The following is a 27,731-nucleotide window of genomic DNA, read 5'->3' as shown; positions in this document are numbered from 1 at the left end:
GGTGGGGGGTGAGTGATCGATGGAGGAGGAACTGGGTTGTTTTGAGAGTATTCCTGGTTCAATTGAACTGCTGAAGAACCTATGAGGAAGTAATTACCACAGTTTCGTCTTTCGGACTTATCTATTATTAGCAGACTGTGAGGTGTTAAACTCTGCTACAGAGCAAACGAATGCAATTGCAACATGCACCTTCCCTTGCTCCAGCACCAGCAACGAATGGCCGATGTGTGCACTGTCTGTAGAATGCAGCACAGTTACTCGCCGGGGCTATTCTGCAAGATCATCCGGACCACTATTCACACTACTACCCCACACCCACATTAACAACCGTTCTCGCCCCGAGGGCGATGGTCAGCAAGGAAAATGAGGAACAAAGCGATTAAACGTCACTTTTGCCAGCAAGACAGTCTTTTGGACTCCACGAAGAGACGATAGTCTTTCCCGCTGCCCACTCCCTTCATGAAAGATGAACGAGGCATTGCAGGGTCACAGTCCTCCTGTCCCTCTGCAAGAATGGTCACAGTGGGTGCGGCCTCTGCTGTGCAGCTCCCCAGTACAAGGTTCAGTTGCAGGAAACTTGCTGGCTGATGGGTGTGTAGCCTATGTTTTAATATTTAATACATTCCCATGGAACTGATTCAATGCTTGAGAATGGGTTGAGAGGGTCTTGTGTGCGGTGTGAGTATTGTACTTAGTACAAGCTCCAGACATGATGGAAAAACAAGCTATTATTTACATCAATGTGTAAAATTGTCTATATTTTGTTCACCATGATCTGGGGGGGGGGGGGGTGGGGGATTGATCGATGAAGGCGGAATTGGGTTGTTTTGACAGTATGTGTGGTTCAATTGAACTGCTGAAGAACTATGAGGAAGTAATTACCGCAGTTTCCTATTTCTCTCTTATCGACTGTTAGTAGACTTTGTAGTGTTAGACCCTGCTACAGAGCAAACGAATGGAATTGCAACATGCAAGCTCCCTTCTTCCCCAACTGGCATTTAATGGCCGATGTGTGCACAGACTATTGAATGCAACACACTAACTTACCAGGACTATTCTACAGAAGCTATTATTTACGTATATGTGCACAACTGTCTACATTTTCTTCACCATGATCTGGGGGGTGGGGTGAGTGATCAACGGAGGAGGGACTAGTGTGTTTTCACCGAATTTCTGGTTCAATTAGAACTGCAGTTACAGTTGCTAAACGGAGTTCAGACTGGACAGACGCAGACTGATGACGAGATGTGGGGGTGGAGTTTTGAAAATTGTTTGAAACCGGAGCGTTCTGTAGCATTGGAGAGGGCGCCGAGGAAGTTCACCAGGATGCTGCCTCGATCAGAGGACCGTGTGCGTTGAAGAGAGTTCGGTTAATCCTGTGTTATCCTCTCCCGGGTGTTGGAAGCCGCCCGAATATCGCTCACGGGTTCCCAGCCGAGGGTCCATGGGCGCCTCGGTTATTGACAGAGATCTATGCAGTAAAACAGAAACTCAGGAATCGCTGCGACGGAGGTTTATAATGTTATAGGATGCACAGTTAAGATAGACAAACAGCATAATTCACTCATGGTAGGATTGTGAAATATTGGGGGTTATATATTAGAGGGGGGAGTGTGAGATTTGAAGGAGGTGCATGGGGAAGTTTCTTTGCACAGAGTTTTGTGGCCCATTGGCACTCACATACTCTGAGGTAAAGGGCTTTAAGAGGCTGGTCATCGCCTGAGTCAACTCGTGGCTCTGCAAAGATCTGAATCCCGCTGCAAGTTACCGACCACCACAATAGTTCAACGGTATTGCATTTGTAACTGGCTCTCCACCTGGTCTTCGATGAACAGCACAGCAAACTACGTCAGACAGACAGACAGACAGACAGACAGACAGACAGACAGAGATACTTTATTGATCCCGAGGGAAATTGGGTTTCGCTACAGCCGCACCAACCAAGAATAGTGCAGAAATATAGCAATATAAAAGCATAAATAATTAAATAATAAGTTAATCATGGTAAGTGGAAATAAGTCCAGGACCTGCCTACTAGCTCAGGGTGTCTGATACTCCGAGGGAGGAGTTGTAAAGTTTGATGGCCACAGGCAGGAATGAGTTCCTATGACGCTCAGTGTTATATCTCGGTGGAACGTGTCTCTGACTGAATGTACTCCTGTGCCTAACCAGTACATTATGGAGTGGATGGGAGTCGTTGTCCAAGATGGCATGCAACTTGGACAGCATCCTCTTGTCACACACCACCGTCAGAGAGTCCAGTTCCACCCCCACAACATCACTGACCTTACGAATGAGTTTGTTGATTCTGTTGGTGTCTGCTACCCTCAGCCTGCTGCCCCAGCACGCAACAGCTATTGATTGCTACCAGATCAGAATTGAACACCATCATTACCTCAGTACTCAGCAACATGATCCCAATTCCAGCCTCTAGGCGGCGCTCGGCACCTCGGTCCTTGATTCCCTCAGCAGCGGGCCACAGTCAGCCAGGATTGGAAATACCATCCCCACTTCACTGATCATCAGTGCAAGTACAGCAAAAGGATGCTGGCTTAGCCGACTGCTCCAATCTCTCTACAATCAAGATTTTGTAGCTAGACAGATCAAACACGATCTACACAAATATACAACTGCAAATGCTGTGGATCAAAGAATACGTACGCAACGCTGGAAGAACTCAGCAGGTCAGGCAGCATCCGTGAGAAAAGAGGTCTCGGCCCGAAACGCTGGCTACTCTTTTCTCACGGATGCTGCCTGACCTGCTGAGTTCTTCCAGCGTTGTGTACGTATTCTCAAACACCATCTATATGTTCATCACCTGACACAACGTTGCGCAAATTCTCAGAACCTTAACAGGAGCCACAATGTTGTGATGTAGTTGGGTTGGTTGAGTCGTGTTGCAACAGAGCACTGAATGTCAATACATTCAAGGAATTAAGTGTGTGCCTCAGGGAGAGGATTTCGGGGGAACACACACCAGTCCTCAACGATGGATCAGAAATGGAATGGTGACCAGTTTCATGGTTTTGGGTGTCAGCATCTCAGAGGATCCATCCCGTGACGGGCATATTGATAGAATGAGAACAAAGAGATTGATCTACTTCACTGGGAGGTTAAGAAGTCTTGGTATTTCACCAATGATTGGCTGAAAGTTCTACACACACACACACACACACACACACACACACCCACACACACACACACACACACACACACACACACACACACACACACACACACACACACACACACATCTCGGGAGGTACTCGGGAGCTGTCCGGCATCGGCCCCACCCATGGGTGCACTGTGACCGATGTTGCAGAAGCGACAGACTCCAACATGTTGTCGCTTCTGAAGGATTGAATACTGTCAGGGACCCGGGTGGGTGGCAACAATTGGGTGATGCGGGTTCAGACTCCTCCGCATTCCTTGTAAATTGTCGAACACGTTTCTGAAAATAATCTGAGAGTTGTTTTCTCACGCCCAGCAGTTACACACACACAATGCTCGAGGGACTCAACAAGTCTTGCAGAATACATGGAAGGACAGTGTTGCAGTCCAAAGCCCTTCTCCAAGACTGGAAAAGAAATGACAAGAAACCAGCACAGGAATGTTGGGGGAGGGAAAGCGGGTCAAACTGAAACGCCAGTGATCGCGTCTTCAGCAGTAACTAGACTCTTGTTCAAATCCAGCTGACGTGCAGTTTACAAATCTAGTTTCTCCTCCGCGGATCAACAGATAGATAGATAGATAGATACTTTATTCATCCCCATGGGGGAAATTCAAACTTTTTTCCAATGTCCCATACACTTGCTGTAGCAAAAACTAATTACATACAATACTTAACTCAGTAATAATATGATATGCATCTAAATCACTAACTCAAACAGCATTAATAATAGCTTTAAAAAAAAAGTTCTTAAGTCCTGGCAGTTGAATTGTAAAGCCTAATGGCATTGGGGAGTATTGACCTCTTCATCCTGTCTGAGGAGCATTGCATCGATAGTAACCTGTCGCTGAAACTGCTTCTCTGTCTCTGGATGGTGCTATGTAGAGGATGTTCAGGGTTTTCCATAATTGACCGTAGCCTACTCAGCGCCCTTTGCTCAGCTACCGATGTTAAACTCTCCAGTACTTTGCCCACGACAGAGCCCGCCTTCCTTACCAGCTTATTAAGACGTTAGGCGTCCCTCTTCTTAATGCTTCCTCCCCAACACGCCACCACAAAGAAGAGGGCGCTCTCAACAACTGACCTATAGAACATCTTCAGCATCTCACTGCAGACATTGAATGACGCCAACCTTCTAAGGAAGTACAGTCGACTCTGTGCCTTCCTGCACAAGGCATCTGTGTTGGCAGTCCAGTCTAGCTTCTCGTCCAACTGTACTCCCAGATACTTGTAGGTCTTAACCTGCTCCACACATTCTCCATTAATGATCACTGGCTCCATATGAGGCCTAGATCTCCTAAAGTCCACCACCATCTCCTTGGTCTTGGTGATATTGAGACGCAGGTAGTTTGAGTTGCACCATATCACAAGGTCCTGTATCAGTTTCCTATACTCTTCCTCCTGTCCTTTCCTGACACACTCAACTATGGCCGTGTCATCAGCGAACTTCTGCACATGGCAGGACTCCGAGTTATATTGGAAGTCTGATGTGTACAGGGTGAACAGGACCGGAGAGAGCACTGTCCTCTGAGGCGCTCCAGTGCTGCTGACCACCGTGTCAGACCTACAGTCTCCCAACCGCACATACTGAGGTCTATCTGTCAAGTAGTCCATGATCCAATCCACCATGTGAGAGTCTACTCCCATCTCCGTTAGTTTGTGCCTTAAGATCTTGGGCCCAATACTGGCCCCAGCAGCCAGAAGAGCATCAGAGACATTGCAGATGTTCCAGAAAGCGGCTGGGGAAAGGTAATGTCCAGTTTGGGTGTGTTAAAGTACACGTGGAACACTGCCTACCGTCTGGGTGGGAGAACCAGCTGATGGTTTGGGTCCTGGTACCTTCATTCGGGATCTCAAACCCGAAACGCAGACTGCCTCTCTCTCCACAGCTGCTGCCTGAACCAGCGTGTCCTTACAGTAATTTGTGCCTATTCGAGGAAGAAATGACACTGGGACACAAAACACCGACGGGAGATCAGAGACAAACGTTTTTTGCTGTGGCGCAGCTAGAGTCCCGTGTTCAATCCCGCTCTCCGCCCTCACTATCTCTCTCTGGGAGTTTATAAAGGGTTAATAAGGTTGCTGTGGGCCTGATTTCTGCAGCAGCAACCGGCTCCATCCTTTGTTGTAAATAAAGCCGGTTCTGAGCAAACTGGCATTGTGTAACCAACACTTCCCGAGTTCAATTCAACGAACACTCAATTGTACCAAAAACAATGGAAAAACATTTCACGACAGTCAACCTTTGACGTGCTTCATCCTGTTTTGTCAGATCAGAGACTTGTTTTGAACCTGCGGTGTCCAGAACATCTGATGTCGGATACACACATGGAGACAACAACGCAAGCGCTGGAGATGTTGGAAGTATCAAAAAGAAAAAGGAAATCCCGGAATACACTCAGGCTGTCGAGCAGCCTCCGTGGAAAAGGAAGTTAAGATTTCAAGCCGAAGATGCTCTGTCTGAACTGCTGCACGAATCCCATCGGCCCCATTTCCCTCTCTCTCCGGTGAAGGTTCATTTAATAAATTTATTGTTTCCCCACCTCCCAGTCCTGCATTGCAATATCGACTTCTGTTTTTCCCTTCACAGATGCTTCCCGACCTGCTCACTGTCTCCATCAGATTCTGTTTCTGCCCCTTAATGTTATGTGACTTATACCCTGGGTAACTGGCTCCAAGATTAGTTTGTTCAGTATGTACAGCGGCTGTATTTTATTCACAAAGGGGTTGTTTCCTTAATTTCGTGAAATCAGGTTTGCACTGCTCGGGGATCTGTATTCTGAGAAACGCATCTACTTCTCAAAACGTCAGGAGTTTCACTCGACACTACGTCGTGACGTCAACTGAAGCAGCTACTGTGAAGAACGGCTTTGAGCGATCCTGCTGACAGGCCTGGGCACAGTGTGTCCCTCGGGTACCGAAGCAGATACGTCGACATGGCTCTCGGTAATTTGAACCTAATAGTTCCACCTGCTCTTTAGTTCTCCATGCTCTGGGAAACATGAAATACTCATCGCCGTAGGCTTAAATGAAGATATTAAATTTCCGGCAAATTCACTTCTAAATAAATCACTCCAGACCTTCCATGATATCTACAACTCTGCTGAATATTCACAATATCTTTTTTTTATACTTCTCGTGACCGAAGTCTACAGAAGAGCACAGCGTGAAAATTACAAAATTGCAAAATAAAATTACTTGGATGTTTACGTTTAAGTGATCTTTACAGAAAGGCTGCTGTGTTTCCAAGTATAATTTCCACTTATTTAGCAACGTTGATAAATGACTCGATGGTGTTGCCCTGTTCTGTCTGCTGGTCATTTGCTCCCTTGCGCCATCTATAGTCAGTATTGGGAACTGACTGGACAGAACAAGTTAATTTCAGACTTGAGACAGTATTTTGAAAACAGAACCCTGCAGCTGAATCCTGATGTTGTCTGAAATAGAGATTGTATGCTCTTTCTGTGATCGGTGATATTGAATGTAAACTAATGTAATGAGCAACCTGCGTACCTACAATTAACTTGCAGGTAGATCTCTGCACTGTTGCTGTTGCAATGAATATTGACAGCACGTCTATAATTTCCTGTGCCATTTCTGTTCAGACGGGTTATGTTCAGACTAGGTTTTTTTTCTGAAAACAGAGACATTAATGTTAGATGTCTTCTAATGATGTTCTTTCTGAATTGCGTCTTAGCGTTACAGGTGTATACAACTGTATCGTTGTTTTTCTGAGACTGGACGAGTTGATGTTTACATTGACACGAGACATGGGCTCTGCCAATAGAACTGAAAGAGGAATGGAATCACTCCTTTCTACTGCAGTCCAATCACATCAGCTGGGCTCGGTAGACCCAATTTGTATCCTGTCCACCATATTAGCCCGAATGGCAAACGAATTGGAGTTTATAAAAAGGAGTTCCCGGATATAATTCTACGGAATCATGGAGAGGATACGTTTCATTTTGTCCGGTTCTTTTTTTTCACTGCCTACTTAACTTAGTTTGCACAAGATTGGTTCGTTCAGTATGTGCAGTGGTTGAATTTCACTCACAAATGGATCGATTCCTTAACGTCGTGAAGTCACGTCGGCGCTGCACGAAGGTCTGAACTCTGAGAAAGAGATCTGCTTCTCAAAACTTCAAGAGCTTCATTTCACAGTCAGCGGCGATTCCAAATGAAGCTGCCGGTGTGAAGAGAAGCGATGGGAAATCCTGCTTACAAACATGGACACAGAATATCCCTCTGTGACAGAGGCAGATAAACCAGCACGGTTCTCCATTATTTTAAATGAAGAGTTAAAATGTTTTGGCAAGCATGGGGCATTATTCGCTGTAGACTTAAATGAACATCTGTGGAAATTTGACATAAATAAATCCCGGAACTTGACTTACAATTAAAAAGCCCTGAAGGACCTCTAGTATATCTGTTACTCTGCTCCACCTTCCCTATCCCTGATAAGATTTTTTCTTTAATATGACGAATAAAGTAGATAGAATAGAGCTGCAAAGTAAAATTGCTCAGAAGTTGAAGCGGTGGTTGGAAGTTGAATATTGACGGAAACTTTCACTTGCCCTGTACTGTAATCTTTACAGAAAAGCCGCTGTGTTTCATGGTTACTTTGATCTCAATCTGACAAGTATAATTTCTACGGTCAACGTTGTTTACCGACTCGGTGGGGTTGTCCTGGCCTGTCTGCACATAGGTTATCCCATTGCGCCATCTATTGTCAGCAGTGGGAACTGACTGGGCAGAACAAGATCATTTCAGGCTTGTAACGATATCTGTAACAGGTGGACCCTGAAGCTGAATCATGAAGTTGTCTGGTCCATCTTCAAAGGAAATCGATATGGTATGCTGTTTCTGTAATCAGTAATACTGAAGGCAATTTGATGTAATGAGCCATCTGCAAACTTACAGTTAACATGCAGGTAGATCTCAGCTCTGTCACTACTGAACTCATTGTTTATAGTACATTTATATTTTCCCATGTCATTTCTGTGAACACGGGTTATGTTCAGATTAGAATTTTCTGAATACTGAGACCTCCTTTCATTATCCTGAATGGGTTTGTTATCATTTGTCCATGTTCGTCTTTGAAGAATTCTCTTGTTCGTCACAAGTGACTTCAACTTTTTTTCGATGACCGAAGGCTCTGCTCCTGCACTATCCTGCTCTATGTGTGACATTAAATTGTTTTCACCCGAGGGAGAGTCACGAGCAAAGTGACGTAATCATCAGATAAATGTTCGGCCTTTGAGAAACCAGCGGACCATGCGCCAGTAATCAGCAGAGGATCAGAGGTGGAGAGGGTCAGTAACTTTAAATTTCTGGGTACGACTCTCTCCGAGAACCAGTCCTGGAGCCCCCGTATAAATATCATTGCGAGGAAAGCACGCCAACACTTTTAAACCCGCAGGAGCCTGCCGAGTTTCGGCATCTCATCAAGTACCTCGGCAAACCGCTGCAGATATGTCGAGTGAAGTGTAATGACGGCCTGCAGTAAGATATCGTCTGGGAAGAAGAGGCACAACTGCACACTGTGATAACTGACGCCGGTGGCAATACAGTGACGGCCGTACTTCCGTTGGCAAAGTTGAAAGAGCAACAGCACAGAAAGCAGGCGGCACAGTGTCACCACAAGGGGGCAGTGTCGGAATGCAGAGACGAGGTCTGAATGGGAGCAATGGTCACACGGTCCCTGAGCCGCTCAAACCTTGCAGTCTGATCTCGCACCTCGTCTCCTTCTGTCTCCAGTTTACGGATCAGTCGAGGCATTACAGGATATGCCGAGGAGACAGGTGCATGGGGTTGAGTGAGAACTGGGATCAGCCATGATAGAACGGCGGAGCAGACTCGATGGGGCTGAGTGCCCTAATTCTGCTCCTATGTCTGACAGTCTTATACTGCGAGTGTCTGACACGGTGAAGATTGACACAAGATACTTATTACATTCGGCCGCGATTTCTTTGCTCTATTACTAACTCGTCAGCATCATCTTCCAGTGGTACAATATCAACTCTTGCCTCTCTTTTACTCTTTATATATCGGAACAACTTTTGATACCTGATATTTTTGGCTCACTTACCTTAATTTTTCATCATGTCTCTCCTGTGTGTGTGTTTTTTTTTGTTGTCTCCTGTTGGTTATGTAAAAGATTTCCAATCCTCTCACTTCCCACTGTTTTCTTGCTATATTACGTGACCCCGCTTTTGCTTTTATCAAAAACAGGAGAGAATCTGTGGATGCTGGAAATCCAAGCAACACATACACAAAATGCTGGAGTAAGCTAGGAGGCCAGGCAGCATATATGGGAAATAGTAAACAGTCGACGTTTCGGGCCGAGACCCTTCATCAGGACTGGGAACAAAGAAGATGAGACGTCAGAGGAAGAAGTGTGGGGGTTGGAGGGGTGGAAGACGTGGTAGGTGATGGGTGAAACTGGGAGAGGGGGAGCAGTGAAGGAAAAATCTTCTTTGGATTTTATTTCCTTAACGATTCTCGAAGGATCATTGCCAATGCCTCCACATCACTTCAGCCACCTCTTTCAGATCTCTGGGGTGTACACCATCTGGTCCAGGTGACCTATTTACCTTCAGACCATCTCTGTTTCCCAAAGAACCTTCTCCCGTGTAACGTAACTTTACACATTCTGACCACTGACATCTGGGACTTCCATATTCCTGCCAGTGTCTTCGAGAGATAAGTGATGTACAAGACTTATTCAGTTCATCTGCCATCACCTTGCACCCCCACCCCATTACTAGCTGTCCAGCATCATTTTTCAGTGGTCCGATATCCACTTCAGCCTCTCTTTTACAATATACGTACCTGAAGAAAAATTTGGTATCCTCTTTAATATTGCGGGCTAGCTCATCTATGTATTCCATCTTTTCCTTCTTAATTATTTTGGTTGCATTCTGTTTGTTTTTAAAAGCTTCCCAATTCTCTAACTTCCAAATAATTTTTGCTCTGTGCCCTCTCCTTGGTTTTTACGTTGTCTTTGGTTTCTCTTATCAGCCACGGTTTTGTCACCTTACCTTTAGAATACTATTTGCTCTTTGTGATGTGTATATACCCTGTGCCTTCCGAATTGCTCCCAGAAATTCCAGCCATTGCTATTCTGTTTTCATCCCTGCCCGTGTTCTTTTCAAATCAATTTTGTCCAATTCTTCTCTCTTGCTCTCAAATTCTCAAATTACACATCTGACTTTAATGTCAGGGTAACATTAATGTCACCTTCTCTAATGTCAGGGTGAATTCGATCATATTAAGAGCACTTCGCCCGAAGGGTTCCTTGAACTCGTGACCTAATTAATTCATTAATCATTCACCAAAATCTTGCTTTAAAATACAAACTCATAAATGCCCTCCATTACTTCATAAAGGCACCATAAATTCAAGCCTGATCCAGTTTTAGAGTCAAAATATTACAATTTATTTGATAAACTCCAAGTAAATGGCAGGATACTTGGTAGTGTGGAGGAGCAGAGGGATCAGGGGATACATGTCCACAGATCCCTGAAAGTTGCCTCACAGGTAGATAGGGTAGTTGAGAAAGCTTATGGGGTGTTAGCTTTCATAAGTCGAGGGATAGAGTTTAAGAGACGCGATGTAATGATGCAGCTCTATAAAACTCTAGTTAGGCCACACTTGGAGTACTGTGTCCAGTTCTGGTCGCCTCAGTATAGGAAGGATGTGGAAGCATTGGAAAGGGTACAGAGGAGATTTACCAGGATGCTGCCTGGTTTAGAGAGTATGGATTATGATCAGAGATTAAGGGAGCTAGGGCTTTACTCTTTGGAGAGAAGGAGGATGAGAGGAGACATGGTAGGATGTACAAGATATTAAGAGGAATAGACAGAGTGGACAGCCAGCGCCTCTTCCCCAGGGCACCACTGCTCAGTACAAGAGGACATGGCTTTAAGGTAAGGGGAGGGAAGTTCAAGGGGGATATTAGAGGAAGGTTTTTCACTCAGAGAGTGGTTGGTGCGTGGAATGTACTGCCCGAGTCAGTGGTGGAGATAGATATACTAGTGAAATTTAAGAGACTACTAGACAGGCATATGGAGGAATTTAAGGTGGGAGGCTACATGGGAGGCAGGGTTTGAGGGTCAGCACAACATTGTGGGCCGAAGGGCCTGTAATGTGATGTACTGTTCTATATGTTTTATAATCAATACATTATTTCAGATAGGACAATCCATAATAACCATTCAGATATAACATTACAGGATAAACAAGCAGGAACAACTCCCCCAATAGATAAAACCATTCCAAACACACATACGTTCCTCAACCAGTGGAGCACCTCACCACAGGCATTGTTTGTGTCATCAGTCAGACAACCGAAATATTTTCTCTGTCAATCAGCTTCCAAATGTTGCTACTCTGTCATTCGTTGCCACGTCCCGCTGCTGATTCCCTTCCCCTCATCATACGTTCTTACCCCGACCATCGTCCAGAGCCCCAAACTCTGCCCTGTGCAGACCCGCCTCTGGTTTCTGACCCTGCTCCGCTGGACATCCAACGGATGGTTTCCCATTCTGCTTTCAGTCTTTAGAGGACAGCGGTGTTTTCAACATCACTTTAGAAGCAGGGAAAACGACCCATAATCTGGAAATGAGCCGTGAATAAGGAGGGTAACTCCCAAATTCATTCTTCCTCAGCCCAGATATTTCAGGGGCGAAGAACATCTCAGACAGAACTGCAGTCAGCTCAATTTCTTCAGTCTGCAGAGAATTCAGGGACACCTCTTCATCCACAGGATGGTGACGGTTTGGAACCCATCACCACAGGGAGAGCGAGAGGGGAACAACAGGGGAGGATTTAAAAGGACTGTCCTGGAACAGAATCACTGGCAGGGGCCAGCCGGCCTGAATTGACCCTCTACTGTGCACTGGGTGTGTTAAAGATTCACTAAGGACCGGAGACAGAGTTTAAAATAGAACTGATTTACTTGTCTCAGATCCAGAATATTAAACTCCAGTCCCACTAAAGGTGAATATGCAGCAGAAGAAACTCCTCCCGTGCCCAGTGACCAGGGTGCAGACCTGGGTGTGGTGAGCAGCAGCAATAATTGCAGAGTTCAGCACCGACAGTCACTCTCGAAATTGCATTCAGCAACGGTGATGGACAAATATCCAGCATGCAGCTCATTGAAACTTTCTCCCCAGTGTGAACCCGGTAGTCTGTCACAAGTTTAACAATGTTTAGGTTACGACTAGAGAAAACAGGGATTTGGAGTGCGGGTCTATCCAATGAGAGAAATGTTCCTTCTTCTGAGTCTGGAAGAGAGATTTTCATGGTTTTTTTGCTGGGGAGAGATGAGAAGACGCGAATGGAGAGAGTGGGCTCTTTTTCTTTTTTTTTGTTGTCTTTACTAACCCTGTAGTCAAAGTAAGAATTATAAATCTCAATTGTTTAATCACATATTGTGTACTGTTTGTAATTTCAGGGTACTGATTTGTAACAGGGGACACATCACACAGCATCCACCCAAAAGAGATTTCTTAAGTTTGGCCGGGCTGGGGGGGCCAAATTAAGCTATATTAAGCTGCTAGCTGAAGCGAGAGTTACATACGCTTAGATTACTTAGTGAATCACTTCCCACATTCACTGCAGGTGAACGGCCACTCCCCAGTGTGAACTCGCTGATGCACATTTTGGTTGATTTGGCTGAGAGAAACTTTTCCCAAAGACTGACCAGTTGATCGGCCTCTACTCAGTGTGAACTCGCTGGTGTCTCTGTAGTTGAGATGACCGAGTGAATCCCTTCCCACAGTCTGAGCAGGTGAATGGCCGCTCCCCGGTGTGAACTGACTTGTGTACCAGTAGTTCGTGTGACAGAATGAATCCCTTCCCACAGTCTGAGCAGGTGAATGGCCTCTCTCCAGTGTGAACTCGCTGATGTCCTTTCAGATTAGATAAGCAAGTGAATCCCTTCCCACAGTCTGAGCAGGTAAACAGCCTCTCTCCAGTGTGAACTCGCTGATGTACCTTCAGTTGGGATGATTGAGAGAATCCCTTCCCACAGTCTGAGCAGATGAACGGCCAAACCCCAGTGTGAACTCGGTGATGTACCTTCAGTTGGGATGACAAAGTGAATCCCTTCCCACAGTCTAAGCAGGTGAAAGGCCTCTCTCCAGTGTGAACTGACTTGTGTGCCAGCAGGTCGGATGACCGAGTGAATCCCTTCCCGCAGTCTGAGCAGATGAACGGCCTCTCCCCAGTGTGAAATTGCTGATGTATCTTCAGTTTATCTGAGCAAGTGAATCCTTTCCCACAGTCTGAGCAGGTGAATGGCCTCTCTCCAGTGTGAACTCGCTGATGTTTCTTCAGATTAGATGACTGAGTGAATCCCTTCCCACAGTCTGAGCAGGTGAATGGCCGCTCCCCAGTGTGAACTCGCTGGTGAGCCATTAGATCAGATGACTGAGTGAATCCTTCTCCACAAATTCAGCAAATGACCAGCCTCTGCCCAGTGAACGGACTGGTGTGTCCACAGGTGGGAAGACCGACTGAATCCCTTCTCACACACAGAACAGGTGAATGGCCTTGCCCCAGTGTAAACTTGCTGATGTCCCTTCAGTTGAAATGTCCAACTGAATCCATTCCCACAGTCTGAGCAGATGAATGGGTTCCCCCCCTTGTTTAAAATGACAGGCATGGCAGTCAGTCAGATGATAGAGTGAATCCCTCCCCACAGTCTGAGCAGGAAGGATGATCGACTGAATCCCTTGCTCCACTTCCTAAATATCTGGACAGAGACAGCAAAACTGGCGTGTTGTGTTCGAGATTCCCGTAGACAAATTCCTTATCATTTTTAACCTGTAAAAAGACTTACAGAATCAATCAATGGGTGTAGGACAACATTTCAGATGAGATCACTTGAGTTGTCAAGGTGTGATCTGGCAACACACTGTTACAGTGAAGTTCAACCCAAGTTGGAGAGAGAAATCACCTTCTAACTGGGCACAGTGCTGGCATCTGGAATGACCCTCAAACTCTCTGATGCTCTTCCTGTGTCTATAAGAATGGGGCATTTCTGCCATCTCCAATCTGTGACCTGACTCAGTTTGACTCTCTCCATTGGTATTATTCCCTGTTCGCACTGAGCCACATGGTTTCCTGTTCCCACAGTAACTGAAACACTCTCACACAAAAAGCCAGCAATGCATTCCATGCACCCACCATCCTCTGTGTAAAAAAATTACCCCTGATATCCCCTCAGTATCAATTTTCAAGTACCTTTCAAACTCTGCTCTCTTGTGTTAGCCATTTCAGCCCTGGGAAAATAACCTCTGGCTATGCACACGATCAATGCCCCTCATCATCTTATACAACTAAAAAAGCTCTTAACATAAACAAGGACATTTTACACATTATACGTGATCGAGTTCATCTGCACTCTCACACAACCTATGTAGCAGGCCTGTAACGGGTAATGAAGGATTTTCTCACCAGAGCTTTTGCACATTGTCCATATGTGGTTTGCTTGCTAAACTACGCTTTAAAAAGTCAGATTTCCAAATATCACTCCACTTCTTCCCACTTGCAAATTCTCCAGCAACTTTTGCATCGCCACAATACACACAGGTAACAGTAGTTTCTATATTGGACATTAGTATTTCCCCTGAACCCTCCTGAGGAATTGAGGATATATAAAAAAATCATTTTGAACCTATGTAACCTCTGGCTAAAAGAATAATTGGGACTGAATAGGAATTTTGAACTGAAGTGAACTCCGTTTTCAGCATTTAGCTAAGACAGGCTCATAACCAGTTCTCTGTGGCTTGCAGAGAGACACACTGAGAGCCGATGACATTATACATTGTACTGTCATTAGCTGATAACATTATACACTGTACTCTTGTTTGAGTAAGTGGAGGAGGACTCACTGATAGAGACAGGAATGAACTTCTGTTTGTAATTAAATCAGGGGCTTGCAAGGGGAATAACTGACAAGGACTGGACTGTACATCCATCTGTAATTAAAACCTTGATTTAGTGAACTCTGAATTCTAAGTAATTAAGTTTTGCACCAACAGACTTGGGTGTACCAGTTCAGACAACATATTGCAATTGTAATGTATGGGCTTACTATGTACAGGTATACGGCTGTAACCTGACTAAGTCAGTCCACTTGTCAGATGGTGGCAGTGCTTACATGCCTTCCCTTTGACAACTGGGTCTCAAACTCCTGCAGGAGAATGCGCAATAAACTGTGGTGATGATAAGAAACTGGACTCCCGAGTTTTAACTGGATTCAACTTTTAACATTTGTCACCAGGAACACGATCCCAATACAGGGAGTGCCAAGCAGACGGGCTGAGCAAGTGGCTGGACCACTCTGGGGACTACGGAGAGTGACCGTGTGCCCAATAGGTATTTTACCTTTTGTCACTCTCCGTTAGTTCATTTGGAGGTACGGTCCCTCGCCCAAGGCTGATTGCTTAGCTTGAAGGGATCAGAAAAGAATCTGTCGAAAGGCTCGTATAAGGCAAAATTTTGCTAAGTGGGCAGGAGGCGGTACCAGGTAAATTTTACTAAGTGGGCAGGAGGCTTACATGCCAGGTAATTTCATTAATTGAGCAGGAGGTGCCAGCCGGGTAAAGTTACCTGATCGATAATTGAGCAGGAGGCTTTGTGCCGGGTAAATGACAAAGAGAACATGGGTCAATTGCAGTCGATTGAGAGTTTTCCAGACAAGGAAAAAGATTTTCAAATGTTGAGTGCAGCGCTGAATAAGAAATTGGGGAACAAAATGTGGCCACGGACGGGGGAGGGTGCAGGAGCCTGGGATATTACATCATGAGAACAAGCAGTAAATTTGATATGGAAAAAGAACTGTGGAAAGAAGTGAAAATTGTTGAAAAGGGAATGGAAGGAAAAGCAGATATGAAGTGCAACAGTATATTATTAGCAAGTTGGAGGAATAATGCATGTGACAACAGGATAGAGGTATGTAATGCAAAGGTTGGGAGATGCTAAAAGTGAAGTGTGAATGGGTGGATGGATGCCGAAAATGAGAGCAGGAAGAACAACGTAAGCAAACCAAGGCCGGCCCAGATAGGAGAGAAGGGCAGGAACGTCAGACAGACATACTTTATTGACCCCGAGGGAAATTGGGTTTCGTTACATACTGATAGGGAAACAAGGGATCCCAAACCCATGTGTGTCATACCGACCCTGTTTGAGGACAGTGACCGTGATGAGGAGTGGGCACCCACCGTACCTCTCCTACCTTACCAGGGGCCAAGTTCACCCAGTGATCCCAAACCCCAACGGTGGCCGCTCGGGTAAAACAGCGGGACAGGGAAGGGGTGGGGGGGGGGGGGGGGTGTCACTTTACCATGTGATCCTGAAAGGGAATACAGAGGTATATTCCGAGACAGGGAGGGAAGAATCCAATAAAACCCCAGTTAATGGCTCCACAAAGACAATTCCCACCTGAATGCTGCCCAATCCACGAGCAGGAGGAGGGACAGCCCTCAGTGATCCCTGTGTCTGCTCCCTGGAAGCCTCAAGAAACGATAATGATCATGAATCAGGCCCCAGATAGAAAAGAAAACCCAGCACAGTGTGTCCGCAATACAAAAATGTTTAATGCAACTCCACAAGATTTATTCGGTCTCTGCTGCATGATTCTCTCAGCTGCTGAGGGGAGGAAATGGAAGGCAGATTTGAGAAACCAAACCTATCAGGAGTTACAGGCGGGAAAGCATAATGAGAATGAACAGACAGACCAGATTATTCAAGCCTTGGAAAGGGCTCTCCAGCAACCTGTAAACATCACTAAAGTAGTTGAATGCAAACCTAACCCTGGGGAATCGGGACCAGACTATTGGGAGTGATTTGTGGCCTGCTATGGCACTTTCGCAGGAGACCAAGCCTTTAATAATGGGAATCTGTCCCCCCAGTTTAATGCCCTACTGATCTATCGCTTAACAATATAGATAACCAACAGGATTAAAAATAATATGGATTGGCCTGACAATGTCCGAAATGGAATACGTTGAGCTTTGACATATCATTTCGACCCGACTTTCGAATCCCGATCGACCCTGAAGGGAACTAATATTAAAGGAGAATATGTTCAGTGGAAAGAAGGATGTGAGCGGGCTATATCTGGGGATCAGAAATGGGAACAGAAGAACAGAAAGCTGCCACGGGACAGGTGGGGAAAACAACCCGTTTAGAAATGGACAAGCAAGGATGCTTCCTATTGTGATTTCCACCCCTCAGGAAGAGCCCAATGTAATATTGCAAGTTGCTGGAATTCCAATTCTGTTTATGATTGATATGGGGGCAACCACAACCACTCTCGATCAGGAAACAGTATCAGAAAAGGGATTCCAGCTATCAGACGCTACAATCACTGTGTCTGGCTTTGAGGGCATAGGATGTACGTATTCACATAACCAGCCACTGCAGGTGGAATTCCAGGGGAACCAGTGTGAGGTTTCATTCACAGTCACCACCAGTCGGGGGTGTAATCTAGCAGGGAGAGACTTGCTCTGTCTGTTGGAAGTCGAGATCCTCTGCAGAGACAATGGTATCACCCTGCAACTAGCGAACAACCGACAGCTTCCCCAATTTCTGTACCCCCCCCCCCCCAGTGGTGGGCACTTAATCCGGACTCCACTGAGTTTGAACCCCTTCTGCCAGCGGCCGACTCTCATGTGACTCTGTACTTTGACCCTACGGGGTGCTCAACTGAGGAAAGCCATATTTATGCAGCCCTCGAGGGACAGAAGTTCCCATTCACGGTGATTGGACAGGTTAAAGGAAGAGAGGGCAGTTCATTACTGTCTGAAGTTCTGGATTCCCTTTGGCGACAGACAGGACTGGTGGCTGCCCATACCAGCATCAGGGTTTGCCCTGGGTTCCCTGCCTACACCCTGACAAAACAAGCCTCCAGCACGAAAGGAGACTGGCAAGATTTCCTGTGGGCCAACTCTGATACTGGAAGGAGTCGGAAGTGAAGACGGGACATCTGGTAAAACTCTCTTTTAATGTTGACAAAACCCAAGATGTTGCACCACATCTCTGGGCAATTTCAGGCCATTAAGTCGGCCGCACCAACTGCCCCCTGTCTGGATCACAGTGAAAGAAGGACAGACTCTCCCATCCATTCTGCAATGCCCCCTCAAGCCTGAGGCAACTTTTTACGAGGATGGAAGCTCTTTTGTGGATCCATCAGGAAAATGACATTCTGACTATGCGATAGGGACGGACAGTGAAGTAATTGAGCAGGCCTCTTTTGAAGCAGCTGTCTCCGCCCAGAAGGCTGAGCTGTTTGCTCTGACTCACGTCCGTATCCCAGCAACAGACAGAAATGGGAACGTTCACACAGTCTCCCGTTATGCGTTTGGAATGGTACATGACTACAGGGCTCTCTGGGAACACGGGGATTCCTGACTTCCTCTGGCCACCCCATTAGTAATGCCACCTTTGTAAACAACTTACTCACCGCTCTACAGCTACCTCGAGTTTCGGCTATTATTAAGTGTGCAGCCCACGTCCGCATGTCTAACCTGGTCACTACAGGCAATGCTTTAGCAGGTTAGACAGCGAAAATTGCGGCACAATCCTTGGTAGTTGTCGTCCGCTCGGATTCCCGTCAAGCAATCCTCCATGATTCAAGCAGGACGGGTTTGCCAGACATGCGGGAGGTACGTACTTTTCAGTGGGACATCTCTGAGGATGAGCGCAAACTGTGGTCCCAGATGGGATGCCAGAAAGACCCCGACCTAGGTTTTTGGATCACCCAGTGGGACAGGTTTGTGTTCCTACACAGTTTTTACTTACATTGGTCAATTATGTACATAACTGTACACACTTGGAAAAGGAGGGAATGGTTGGTAACCTGTACCCTGCACACCGGGTACGACTCCCTTGACAGGTGAAACTTTTTCGTGTCTACAAGTTGATTTCATTGAATTGCCTCGAGTACATTGCTATAGATACTGCTTAGTTATTATGGACGTGTTTAGTAGATGGGTTGAAGCTTTTCCAACGACCATTAATACTGCTGACTGTTGTGAAGGTATTAAATAATTCCCAGGTACGGCCTGCCAGAGATGCTGAGCTCTGACAATGGCCCACACTTTGTGGTGAAAGCAAACGAAGGGGTATGTAACGAACTAGCTATCAAGCAACAATTCCACTGTGTACACCACTCACGGGCCACCGGTATGGTGGAAAGAGCCAATGCAACTCTGAAGAGTAAACTGGCCAGACTAACAGCGGAGACTGGACTCACTTGGTTGAAGGTCCGACCATTAGCCTGATTCCACATGAGGGTTACCCCACAGGGGAAAACAGGGTTGTCACCAGCTGAAATCATTTCTGGACGCCCCATGAGGACACCCTGGGAACAAAGTCTCAGGATTAAAGGCTAAATGAATAAGAATAAGGAACTTTGGTTCTCGAGGGAACTCTGATAAAGAAAAAGAGAGATGTATGACATGTATAAGAAACAGGGAGCAAATAAGGGTCTAGAGGAGTATAAAAAGAGTAAGAAAATACTTAAGAAAGAAATCAGGAGGGCTAAAAGAAGACATGAGGTTGCTTTGGCAGTCAGGGTGAAGGATAATCCAAAGAGCTACATCAGGTATGTTAAGAGCAAAAGGATAGTAAGGGATAAAATTGGTCCTCTTGAAGATCAGAGTGGTCGGCTATGTATGGAACAGAAAGAAATGGGGGAGATCTTAAATGTTTTTTTTGCGTCTGTATTTACTAAGGAAACTGGCATGGAGTCAATGGAAATAAGGCAAACAAGTATTGAGGTCATGGAACCTATACAGATAGAAGAGGAGGAGGTGCTTGCTATCTTGAGGCGAGTAGATAAATATCCAGGACCTGACAGGGTATTCCCTCAGACCTTGAAGGAGACTAGTGTTGAAATTGCAGGGGCCCTGGCAGATATATTTAAATGTCGTTATCTACGGGTGAGGTGCCAGAGATTTGGAGGATAGCTCATGTTGTTCCGTTGTTTAAAGCAGGCTCTAAAAGTAATTCTCGAAATTATAGGCTGGTACGTTTGATGTCGGTAGTGGGTAAAATATTCAAGGCGTACTAAGAGACAGGATCGACAATTATTTAGATCGACAGGGTCTTATTAGGGAGAGTCAACATGGCTTTGTGTGTGGTAGGTCATGTTTAACAAATATATTAGAGTGTTTTGAGGAGGTTACAAGGAAAGCGGATGAAAGCAAGGCAGTGGATGTTGTCTACATGGACTTCAGTAAGGCCTTTGACAAAGTCCCGCATGGGAGGTTAGGTAGGAAGATTCAGTCGCTAGGTATAGATGGTAAGGTAGTAAATTGGATTAGACATTGGCTCAATGGGAGAAGCCAGAGATTGGTAGTGGAGGATTGTTTCTCTGAGTGGAGGCCTGTGACTAGTGGTGTGCCACAGGGATCAGTGCTGGGTCCATTGTTATTTGTCATCTATCTCAATGATCTGGATAATAATTTGGTAAATTGGATCAGCAAATTTGCTGATGATACAAAGCTCGGAGGTATAGTGGACAGTGAGGAAGGTTTTCAAAGCTTGCAAAGGGATCTGGACCAGCTAGAAAAATGGGCTGAAAAATGGCAAATGGAGTTTAATACAGACAAGTGTGAGGTATTGCACTTCAGAAGGAAAAACCAATGTAGAACAGATAAGGTAAATGGTGGGGCACTGAGGAGCGCAGTAGAAGAGGGATCTAGGAATACTGATACAAAATTCCCTAAAAGTGGCGTCACAGGTCGATAGGGTAGTAAAGAGAGCTTTTGGTACATTGGCCTTTATGAATCAAAGTACTGAGTATAAGAATTGGAATGTTATGGTGAGGTTGTATAAGGCATTGGTGAGGCTGAATTTGGAGTATCATGTGCAGCTCTGGTCACCGAATTACAGGAAGGATATTAATAAGGTTGAAAGAGTGCAGAGAAGGTTTACGAGGATGTTGCCGGGACTTGAGAAACTGAGCTACAGAAAGGTTGAATAGTTTAGGACTTTATTCCTTGGAGCGTAGAAGAATGAGCGGAGACTTCATAGAGGTATATAAAATTATGATGGGTTTAGATAGAGTGAATGCAAGCAGGTTTTATCCACTGAGGCTAGGGGAGAAAAAAACCAGAGGACACGGGTTAAGGGTGAAGGGCAAAAAGTTTAAAGGGAACATTGGGGGGAGGGGGCTTCTTCACAACTGGTTCTGACAGAGGCATAACTGGTTCTTCTGGGCACATTCTGTCTCACTGCAGGTACGTAATGTCTAAAGGACCAGTGTTTGAGTAAACGAGACTCACCAAACTTTCTCCTGACTGAATCAATGGAAACCCTGAGTCAGATGGGTTCTCTCCAGTTGGTGCTCTCAGTCCTCGGGCTGGTTCACTTGTTGCTGTTCCCTCGTCTTCAGTCGTGGTTTTTCTTCCAATAAATCTCTCACTGCAGGTCTAACTTTAACATGAAAGATAATGAAGCACATTAACATTACAAAGGAGGACCAAACATTTCTGCTTAATGTTACTAGGAACAAAACTCACTGAAATTTAAACGTTGAAGGCAAATATAATGATCTCAGTGAACAATCTTTTATTGTTCCTCATATGTCACAAAACGATATGGGATAAGAAGGAGCCATCATTCAGTCATGGTAAGACATAAGACGAAGGAACAGAATTAGATGATTCAATCCATCTGGTCTGCCACACCACTCAACCAGGGCTGATTTTTATTCCAACACCATATTCCTGCCTTCCTCCTGTAACCCTGAAGCTACTTAGCAATCATGAATATATTAATCTCTGTCATAAATATACCCAAATGGCAGCCTCAATCAGACTCCGCGGCAACAAATTCCATAGATCAGACATATTTTGGCAAAAAAAAATTTCTCAACTGAATTTTAACAGGCAGCATCTTTATTCGGAGACTGTGCTGTCAGATCACAGACTCTGTCTAATGGAAACATCCTCTCCATGTCCACTGTATACAGGCTTTTCAGCATTCGGTAAGTTTACTTAACAATACATCCCTCCACCACCCCCACAGTCCCTCTGAACTCCATCGAGCACAGGTCCAGAACCATCAAATGCTCCTCATACATAATGCCGATCATTCCTGAGATTATTCATGTAAACCTTGTTAGCAACAACTGTACTGAACACATTTCCAGGAATAACAGACAAATTGGTACCAGGATAATTTAAAGGGAAACGTTGTGCTTTCTTTACTGTTCTACTATCACATGTGTTGGCGCGTGGCCAAGTGGTTAAGGCGTTGGTCTAGTGATCTGAAGGTTGCTGGTTCGAGCCTTGGCTGAGGCTGCGTGTGTGTCCTTGAGCGACGACACCGGTGCCAAGCTGTATGGGTCCTAATGGCATTCCCTTGGACAACATCGGTGGTGTGGAGAGGGGAGACTTGCAGAGACTCTAACGGAGGCCTACAAATTATCACAGCCATTTTCATTTCCAGGTTAAAACAGGTCCATTTCATGAAATATAAACCAAGAAATAAAAAGAAACTGGAATTACCAGAAACACTCAGCAGGTAAGGAACAGCTTACAATACAATTCAATTAATAACATTTCATCAGATTGAGTTCAAACATTTTCAGTTTTTAGTGCAGATCTCCAGCACAGCTGCCTGATTTCCACTCTGTGACAGTGGGGGGGTGGGATTTCCAAACACAGTTTGAACACCAGACTCAGGGTCTATTTCTACTGTTGTAAACACGAAACAGCCCATTTACTCACAGCCTCTCCCTGTGAGGATGAAATGGAAACTCATCCTCTCCTCAGATTGGCAGTCATTGCTTCCAAAGGAACTCCAGAAACAAACATCTGATCCCAGACCAGAAATACTCGATCAACACCTCACAAGCCCAAACAGCTCAATCCCGGGTCCACTTTACCTGGATCAAAAACCGTGATCTCCCAGGACACAACCTCACAGACTCAAACAGCTGAATCTGCCACTCACCGACCCTAAGAGTCTCACACATCGTCCCCACATCTCACACTGGGTAGTGCAATCTAAGATTTCACCACAACCAATGTCCAGCTGCTCAAAATTTCTGCTTCATTGCAGGATCTGTATCTTACAGCCCCATCTGTTGAAGCTCAAACCAAAGTCAAAGCCAAAACACCAATAGTTCCATTTGCCTGGAATGCCGATCACAGGATTAGAGCCCAAGCACCAACTCTCCCAGTACGCTTTGCTGCCAGTAAAATGCTGCAGTGTGTCAGCCCGTCACTGTTCATAAACTAGCACCTCCACACCAATGCAAAACAGAACTGGGACCTGATGACCCTCCGACATTCCAACTAACAATAACCGATTCTGGAAATAACTCAGCAAGGCCAAAGGTACAAAAGAACACTTCACAATGAAGACAAGGGTTGGAAGAAAGTTTGCAGATATATAACATTGAGGAGGTGGGATACAAGGCGGACTGAGGATGACCCAGATGGGAGATGTATATCACTGAAACTGGGGGGGGGGGGGGGGGGTATGAGGAGACTGGACAGAGGTTGAACAAGATGAGCAGATGGAACCAGGTGGGAGAAGGGATCAAGGACGATCACTGATGGTCCTCCAGCAACACATAGGTACTGAATGAATAGTACATACTATTGTACAAAAGATTCTAAAATGACAGAATTAGCAAAAATAACAAGAACTTTGCCAGATATACTTTGACCCTCACCAAAATTTTTATCAACACAACATTGAAAGTTTCCCATCCGGACACTTCACGCTTTGCACGGTAACTACTCTGCCCGTGACTGCGAGGAACTGCAGAGACCTTTGGATCCAGATCAGCACATCACAGAAACCATTCTCCCCCCTAGACTTCCCAGTCCCTCGGTAAAGCAGGCAGTGAAATCAAAGATCCCCACAACCTGGGACGTTCTCCTTTCTCACCCACCCCAGTCCGGGAGAAGACACAACAGCCATAAAGCTCCAGGACAAATGTGAGGAGCCTCAGGAAGCGAGGCGAGTTGGGGGAAGTTAACGGGACTCAGTGGCCAACATCAGATTTCCCAACACAACATGGAGGATGCATGACCACCAATCTGGAGATTGTGAACATGCACAAAGAGATTGTTACATCTGTGGTTAAATGGGAGGGGCAAATGGGATCACGTGACCGGTGGGGTCTAACACCCCAGGCATAGTCTCCAGCTTCCTAGCACTCTGTGGAAATAACAAACTTGCCCCTCACAACTCCTCTCACCTTAAATGTATTAGACATTTCAACCCCCAGGAAAAATATATCATCTGTCCACTCTATCTATTCTTCTCGTAATCTTGTAAACGTCCGTCCAGTCTCACCCCAGCCTGCGCCGCTCTGGAGAAAACAACACAAGTTTGTGCAGCCTCTCGTTATAGCTCATGCCCTCTAATCCAGGCAGGGTTCTGGTAAACCTCTTCTGCGCCCTCTCCAAAGCCCCGACATCCCTCCGAGAATGGGGGCGACCAGAACTGTATGAAACACTCCAGATGAGGGCTAACAAGTTTTACAAAGCTGCAACACAACAACATGACTTTTGAACTAATTCAACTAATAAAGACAACCATGCCATTTGCCTTCTTAACCACCAATCAATCTGTGCAGTCTCTTTCAGGGAGCGATGAACTTGGAGTCTAAGATCCCTCTGATTATCGACACTGTTCAGGGTTTTGCGTTTAACACTGTACTGTCTCATACATTCAGGGCTGCAGTGCTACCAGAGCTCACCGGAGAGCCGCTCCGACACCTCTGTAAAAAAGTCAAAATAAACAAGCGCGGAATTTAACAACCCCCGGATATTAAATAGAGGGAATTTTACGGAAGCGGGGGTTGGGAAGAGGGGGTGTTGGCTGGTGGGGAAAAATACCACTAATAACATTAGGATATTTGATCGTTTTTGGTGAAATCCTGGAGCTGTGACTGTTTTTTATTTAGGTATTTGTGAAATTCCTTCTCGCTCGACCCGTTGTCCTAGGAAGCTGGGAAATACCTGTACACAAGTGTGAGCATTTTTCCGCTCTTTCCAATGGGTACCATTGGATTCCAGGAAGGAGCTATATTAAGCAAGGAATGAACATAGAAACCCAAGTTTAAAAGTCGAAAACAATGAAAGAAAAATTCACTGCTCGCTCATCTTCTTCCTGATTTTGATCAAATACACAAGCTAATCATCCAAAATCCTCTTCTACACCTGGATAAATTTAGTTTTGTTTTACAAGCTAAATGGAAAAAAAAGCATTTCTGGGCTATAAGCTAGTTTTACGTCATTTCAACTATCATTAATAGCGAATCAACCCCTTGGCCTCGCTCCACCAACTGTAGCTGATGGGAAAGAGGCTCTTTTTCTCTTTGTGTTGATAGGAAAAAGAGTAATTTAGTGAGGCAATGAACGAGATGAAATGCATTTCCAAAACTCCCAAATAGTTGCTGTCCTCCCCGTTAACATTTGTCACTTGCAAACTACGATATTTTCTATTTGTATAAATGCGATAATAATTCATGTAAAGATTCAAGCTTCTTTAACTTTTTATATATTTAAAGACTAAACAGAATCTGTAAAGATCGAACCACGTAACACCCAACTTGTGAGAATATTGTGAGTATCGACACTCACAGGTACACTTCCCGTCCAACCATTTCTGTGAGAGAAACGGTACGAGGCAGAGTTGCCAACCTACCACCTTTGAGACTAATATTCAGCAATATTCCTGGCTTTAGCAATAGTTCGTCAGACGTTCTTTTTTCATACTTGATTACTTGGTTCCAATTTAGGTGGCTAAAAGTGTAAAAAAAATGAATGGCTTTATTTCTGTTATTTTTATACCTCTGAGGAACACTGCTAAGCGCTGCGGGCCCTGCCGTCTGCTCCGACTCACTCGTATTAGTAAGGCTACATCTGTGGTGGTCCGTGGATTACTCGCTAATCCTAAAGTAAATTTTTCTCACTAACAACCCTTTGGCTTCTAAGCAAACAAAGTTATTTTACTTGCTTGATAATTATATTTTATGATAATCAGTTAAGTGCAACCGTGCAATACTTTGTCATATTATTAAATTAAGTATTATATGTTTAATTGTACCAGTTATACACTGAAATGTAGTGAGAGGCTGTAATCTTGTTAATGTCTTAGCTATCACTATATTTCTGTGGAGCTCTGGAATTCACATATTTCTTTCATCTTGGTTTACTGCTTGACATTATAAGAAGCCCTATATATGTCACACCCAATTTGTGTACCTGCTCATTACACGAATGGGGCAAGGAAGTTGCCCAGTACATGAAATGAACAGGTAGACAAATTGGGTGTCACACACCAGAGGTGATTGATAACTTCGTGGCCTAAGGTGGAACGAGTCAATTTTACAAAACCGAGCAATTTTGAAATATCTGAAACAGAAATACCGGAAAAGTTATTAATTTCAAACTGTGAGAGCTGAAGCCATAAATTAAGATGTGCGTTTCTGAAAGAGGTTGGGGGGGGTCGGTGCAGTAAACAAATGTGATTTAATTATGTCTGATAAGCAGGAATGCAGAAGCCCTGACGAGATTAATTGCTTGTGGAATCATTGAAGTCCAGAGATATGGACTATTGTTTTACAGAAATGTGTAAAAAAACAACTCCAAATATGGAATGGGATAAGACTATGTACCTCCCGAGTCAGGGAGGGGAGGAGTAAGGAAGAAGGATAAAACCTGTTGCCTGTAAGGTTCGGGGTTCCCTTCTCTGAGGGGGCCCAGCTCTGCAGAACTGTTAATAAACTTTGTTTCCTTGAATTTGTCTTGAAGCCATTATTCGGGAGCGTGGCTCGTTTCTTACAAAACTTTATGCATAATCACTCAAAGAGTTGAACCACGTGCAGGTACCGAGAGTTGTATAACTTTAAGCCTTCTAACTTAGGCCGCGAACTTATCAACCACACCCGCCTCCCCCCCCCCGTACAGCTCCGGCACCTAAAAAATTCCCACTGCACCCCTGCTCCAGCCGTCCGGCAGAGCTCGGGCCCGGCCCTTTCCCAATGATGCAACCGACCCACATTTACACAATTTCGGGATCAGCCCCGACTCACCTCCGCTCGCATCGGAGAACTGCCAACAGCTGCAGAAAGCACTGCGCATGCGTATAGCAGACGTTTCTCCGCAGCGCCACCTGTGGCCGGAGGTCCATGCAGCGCCACCAGTCTCTGGAGGTCCATGCAGCGCCACCAGTCTCTGGAGGTCCATGCAGCGCCACCAGTCTCTGGTGGTCCATGCAGCGCCACCAGTGGCTGGAGGCGGGAGGGACAACGGAGAGGCAAATCACAAACACCACAAAGTCTGCAGATGCTGGAAATTCAGAGCAACACAAACAAAATGCTGGCGGAACTCAGCAGGCCGGGCAGCATCTATCGAAAAGAGTTTCAGTTGAACCCTCCTTCAGGACTGAGATGGGATGGGAGAAATATCTGAATAAAATCGGAGCGGGTCAGGAAATGTCTCGCTGGAAGGTGATAAGTGAAGCCAGGTTGGTGGGAAAGCTCAAGAGCAGAAGAAAATAGAGTCTAATAGGAGAG

The 27,731-nt window shown here is 45.3% G+C and overlaps 1 protein-coding gene across 1 annotated transcript; it reads right to left on the bottom strand.

Moving 5' to 3' along the window:
- Positions 1 to 12,059: 12,059 nt before the first annotated feature.
- On the bottom strand, positions 12,060 to 27,271 carry LOC140722478 (uncharacterized). The gene is made up of 3 exons (XM_073037207.1): positions 27,249 to 27,271; positions 21,472 to 21,622; positions 12,060 to 13,999 (listed from the first exon to the last, which is right to left on the bottom strand). The coding sequence occupies exon 3, from the start codon at positions 13,589 to 13,591 to the stop codon at positions 12,890 to 12,892; it is 702 nt and encodes a 233-aa protein (XP_072893308.1). The 5' UTR covers positions 13,592 to 13,999; positions 21,472 to 21,622; positions 27,249 to 27,271; the 3' UTR covers positions 12,060 to 12,889.
- Between the last annotated feature and the right edge of the window lie 460 nt (positions 27,272 to 27,731).

The sequence above is a fragment of the Hemitrygon akajei genome, unplaced genomic scaffold, assembly GCF_048418815.1.
Source record: "Hemitrygon akajei unplaced genomic scaffold, sHemAka1.3 Scf000078, whole genome shotgun sequence".
Lineage (NCBI taxonomy): Eukaryota > Metazoa > Chordata > Chondrichthyes > Myliobatiformes > Dasyatidae > Hemitrygon > Hemitrygon akajei.
Note: the sequence above shows the minus strand (reverse complement) of the source record. Positions and strands in the feature narration are given on the sequence as shown.

What these genes read in the sequence shown, in the direction of transcription:
- LOC140722478 (XM_073037207.1), bottom strand. Translation starts at nt 13,591, where the DNA reads ATGGCTCACCAGCGAGTTCACACTGGGGAGCGGCCATTCACCTGCTCA.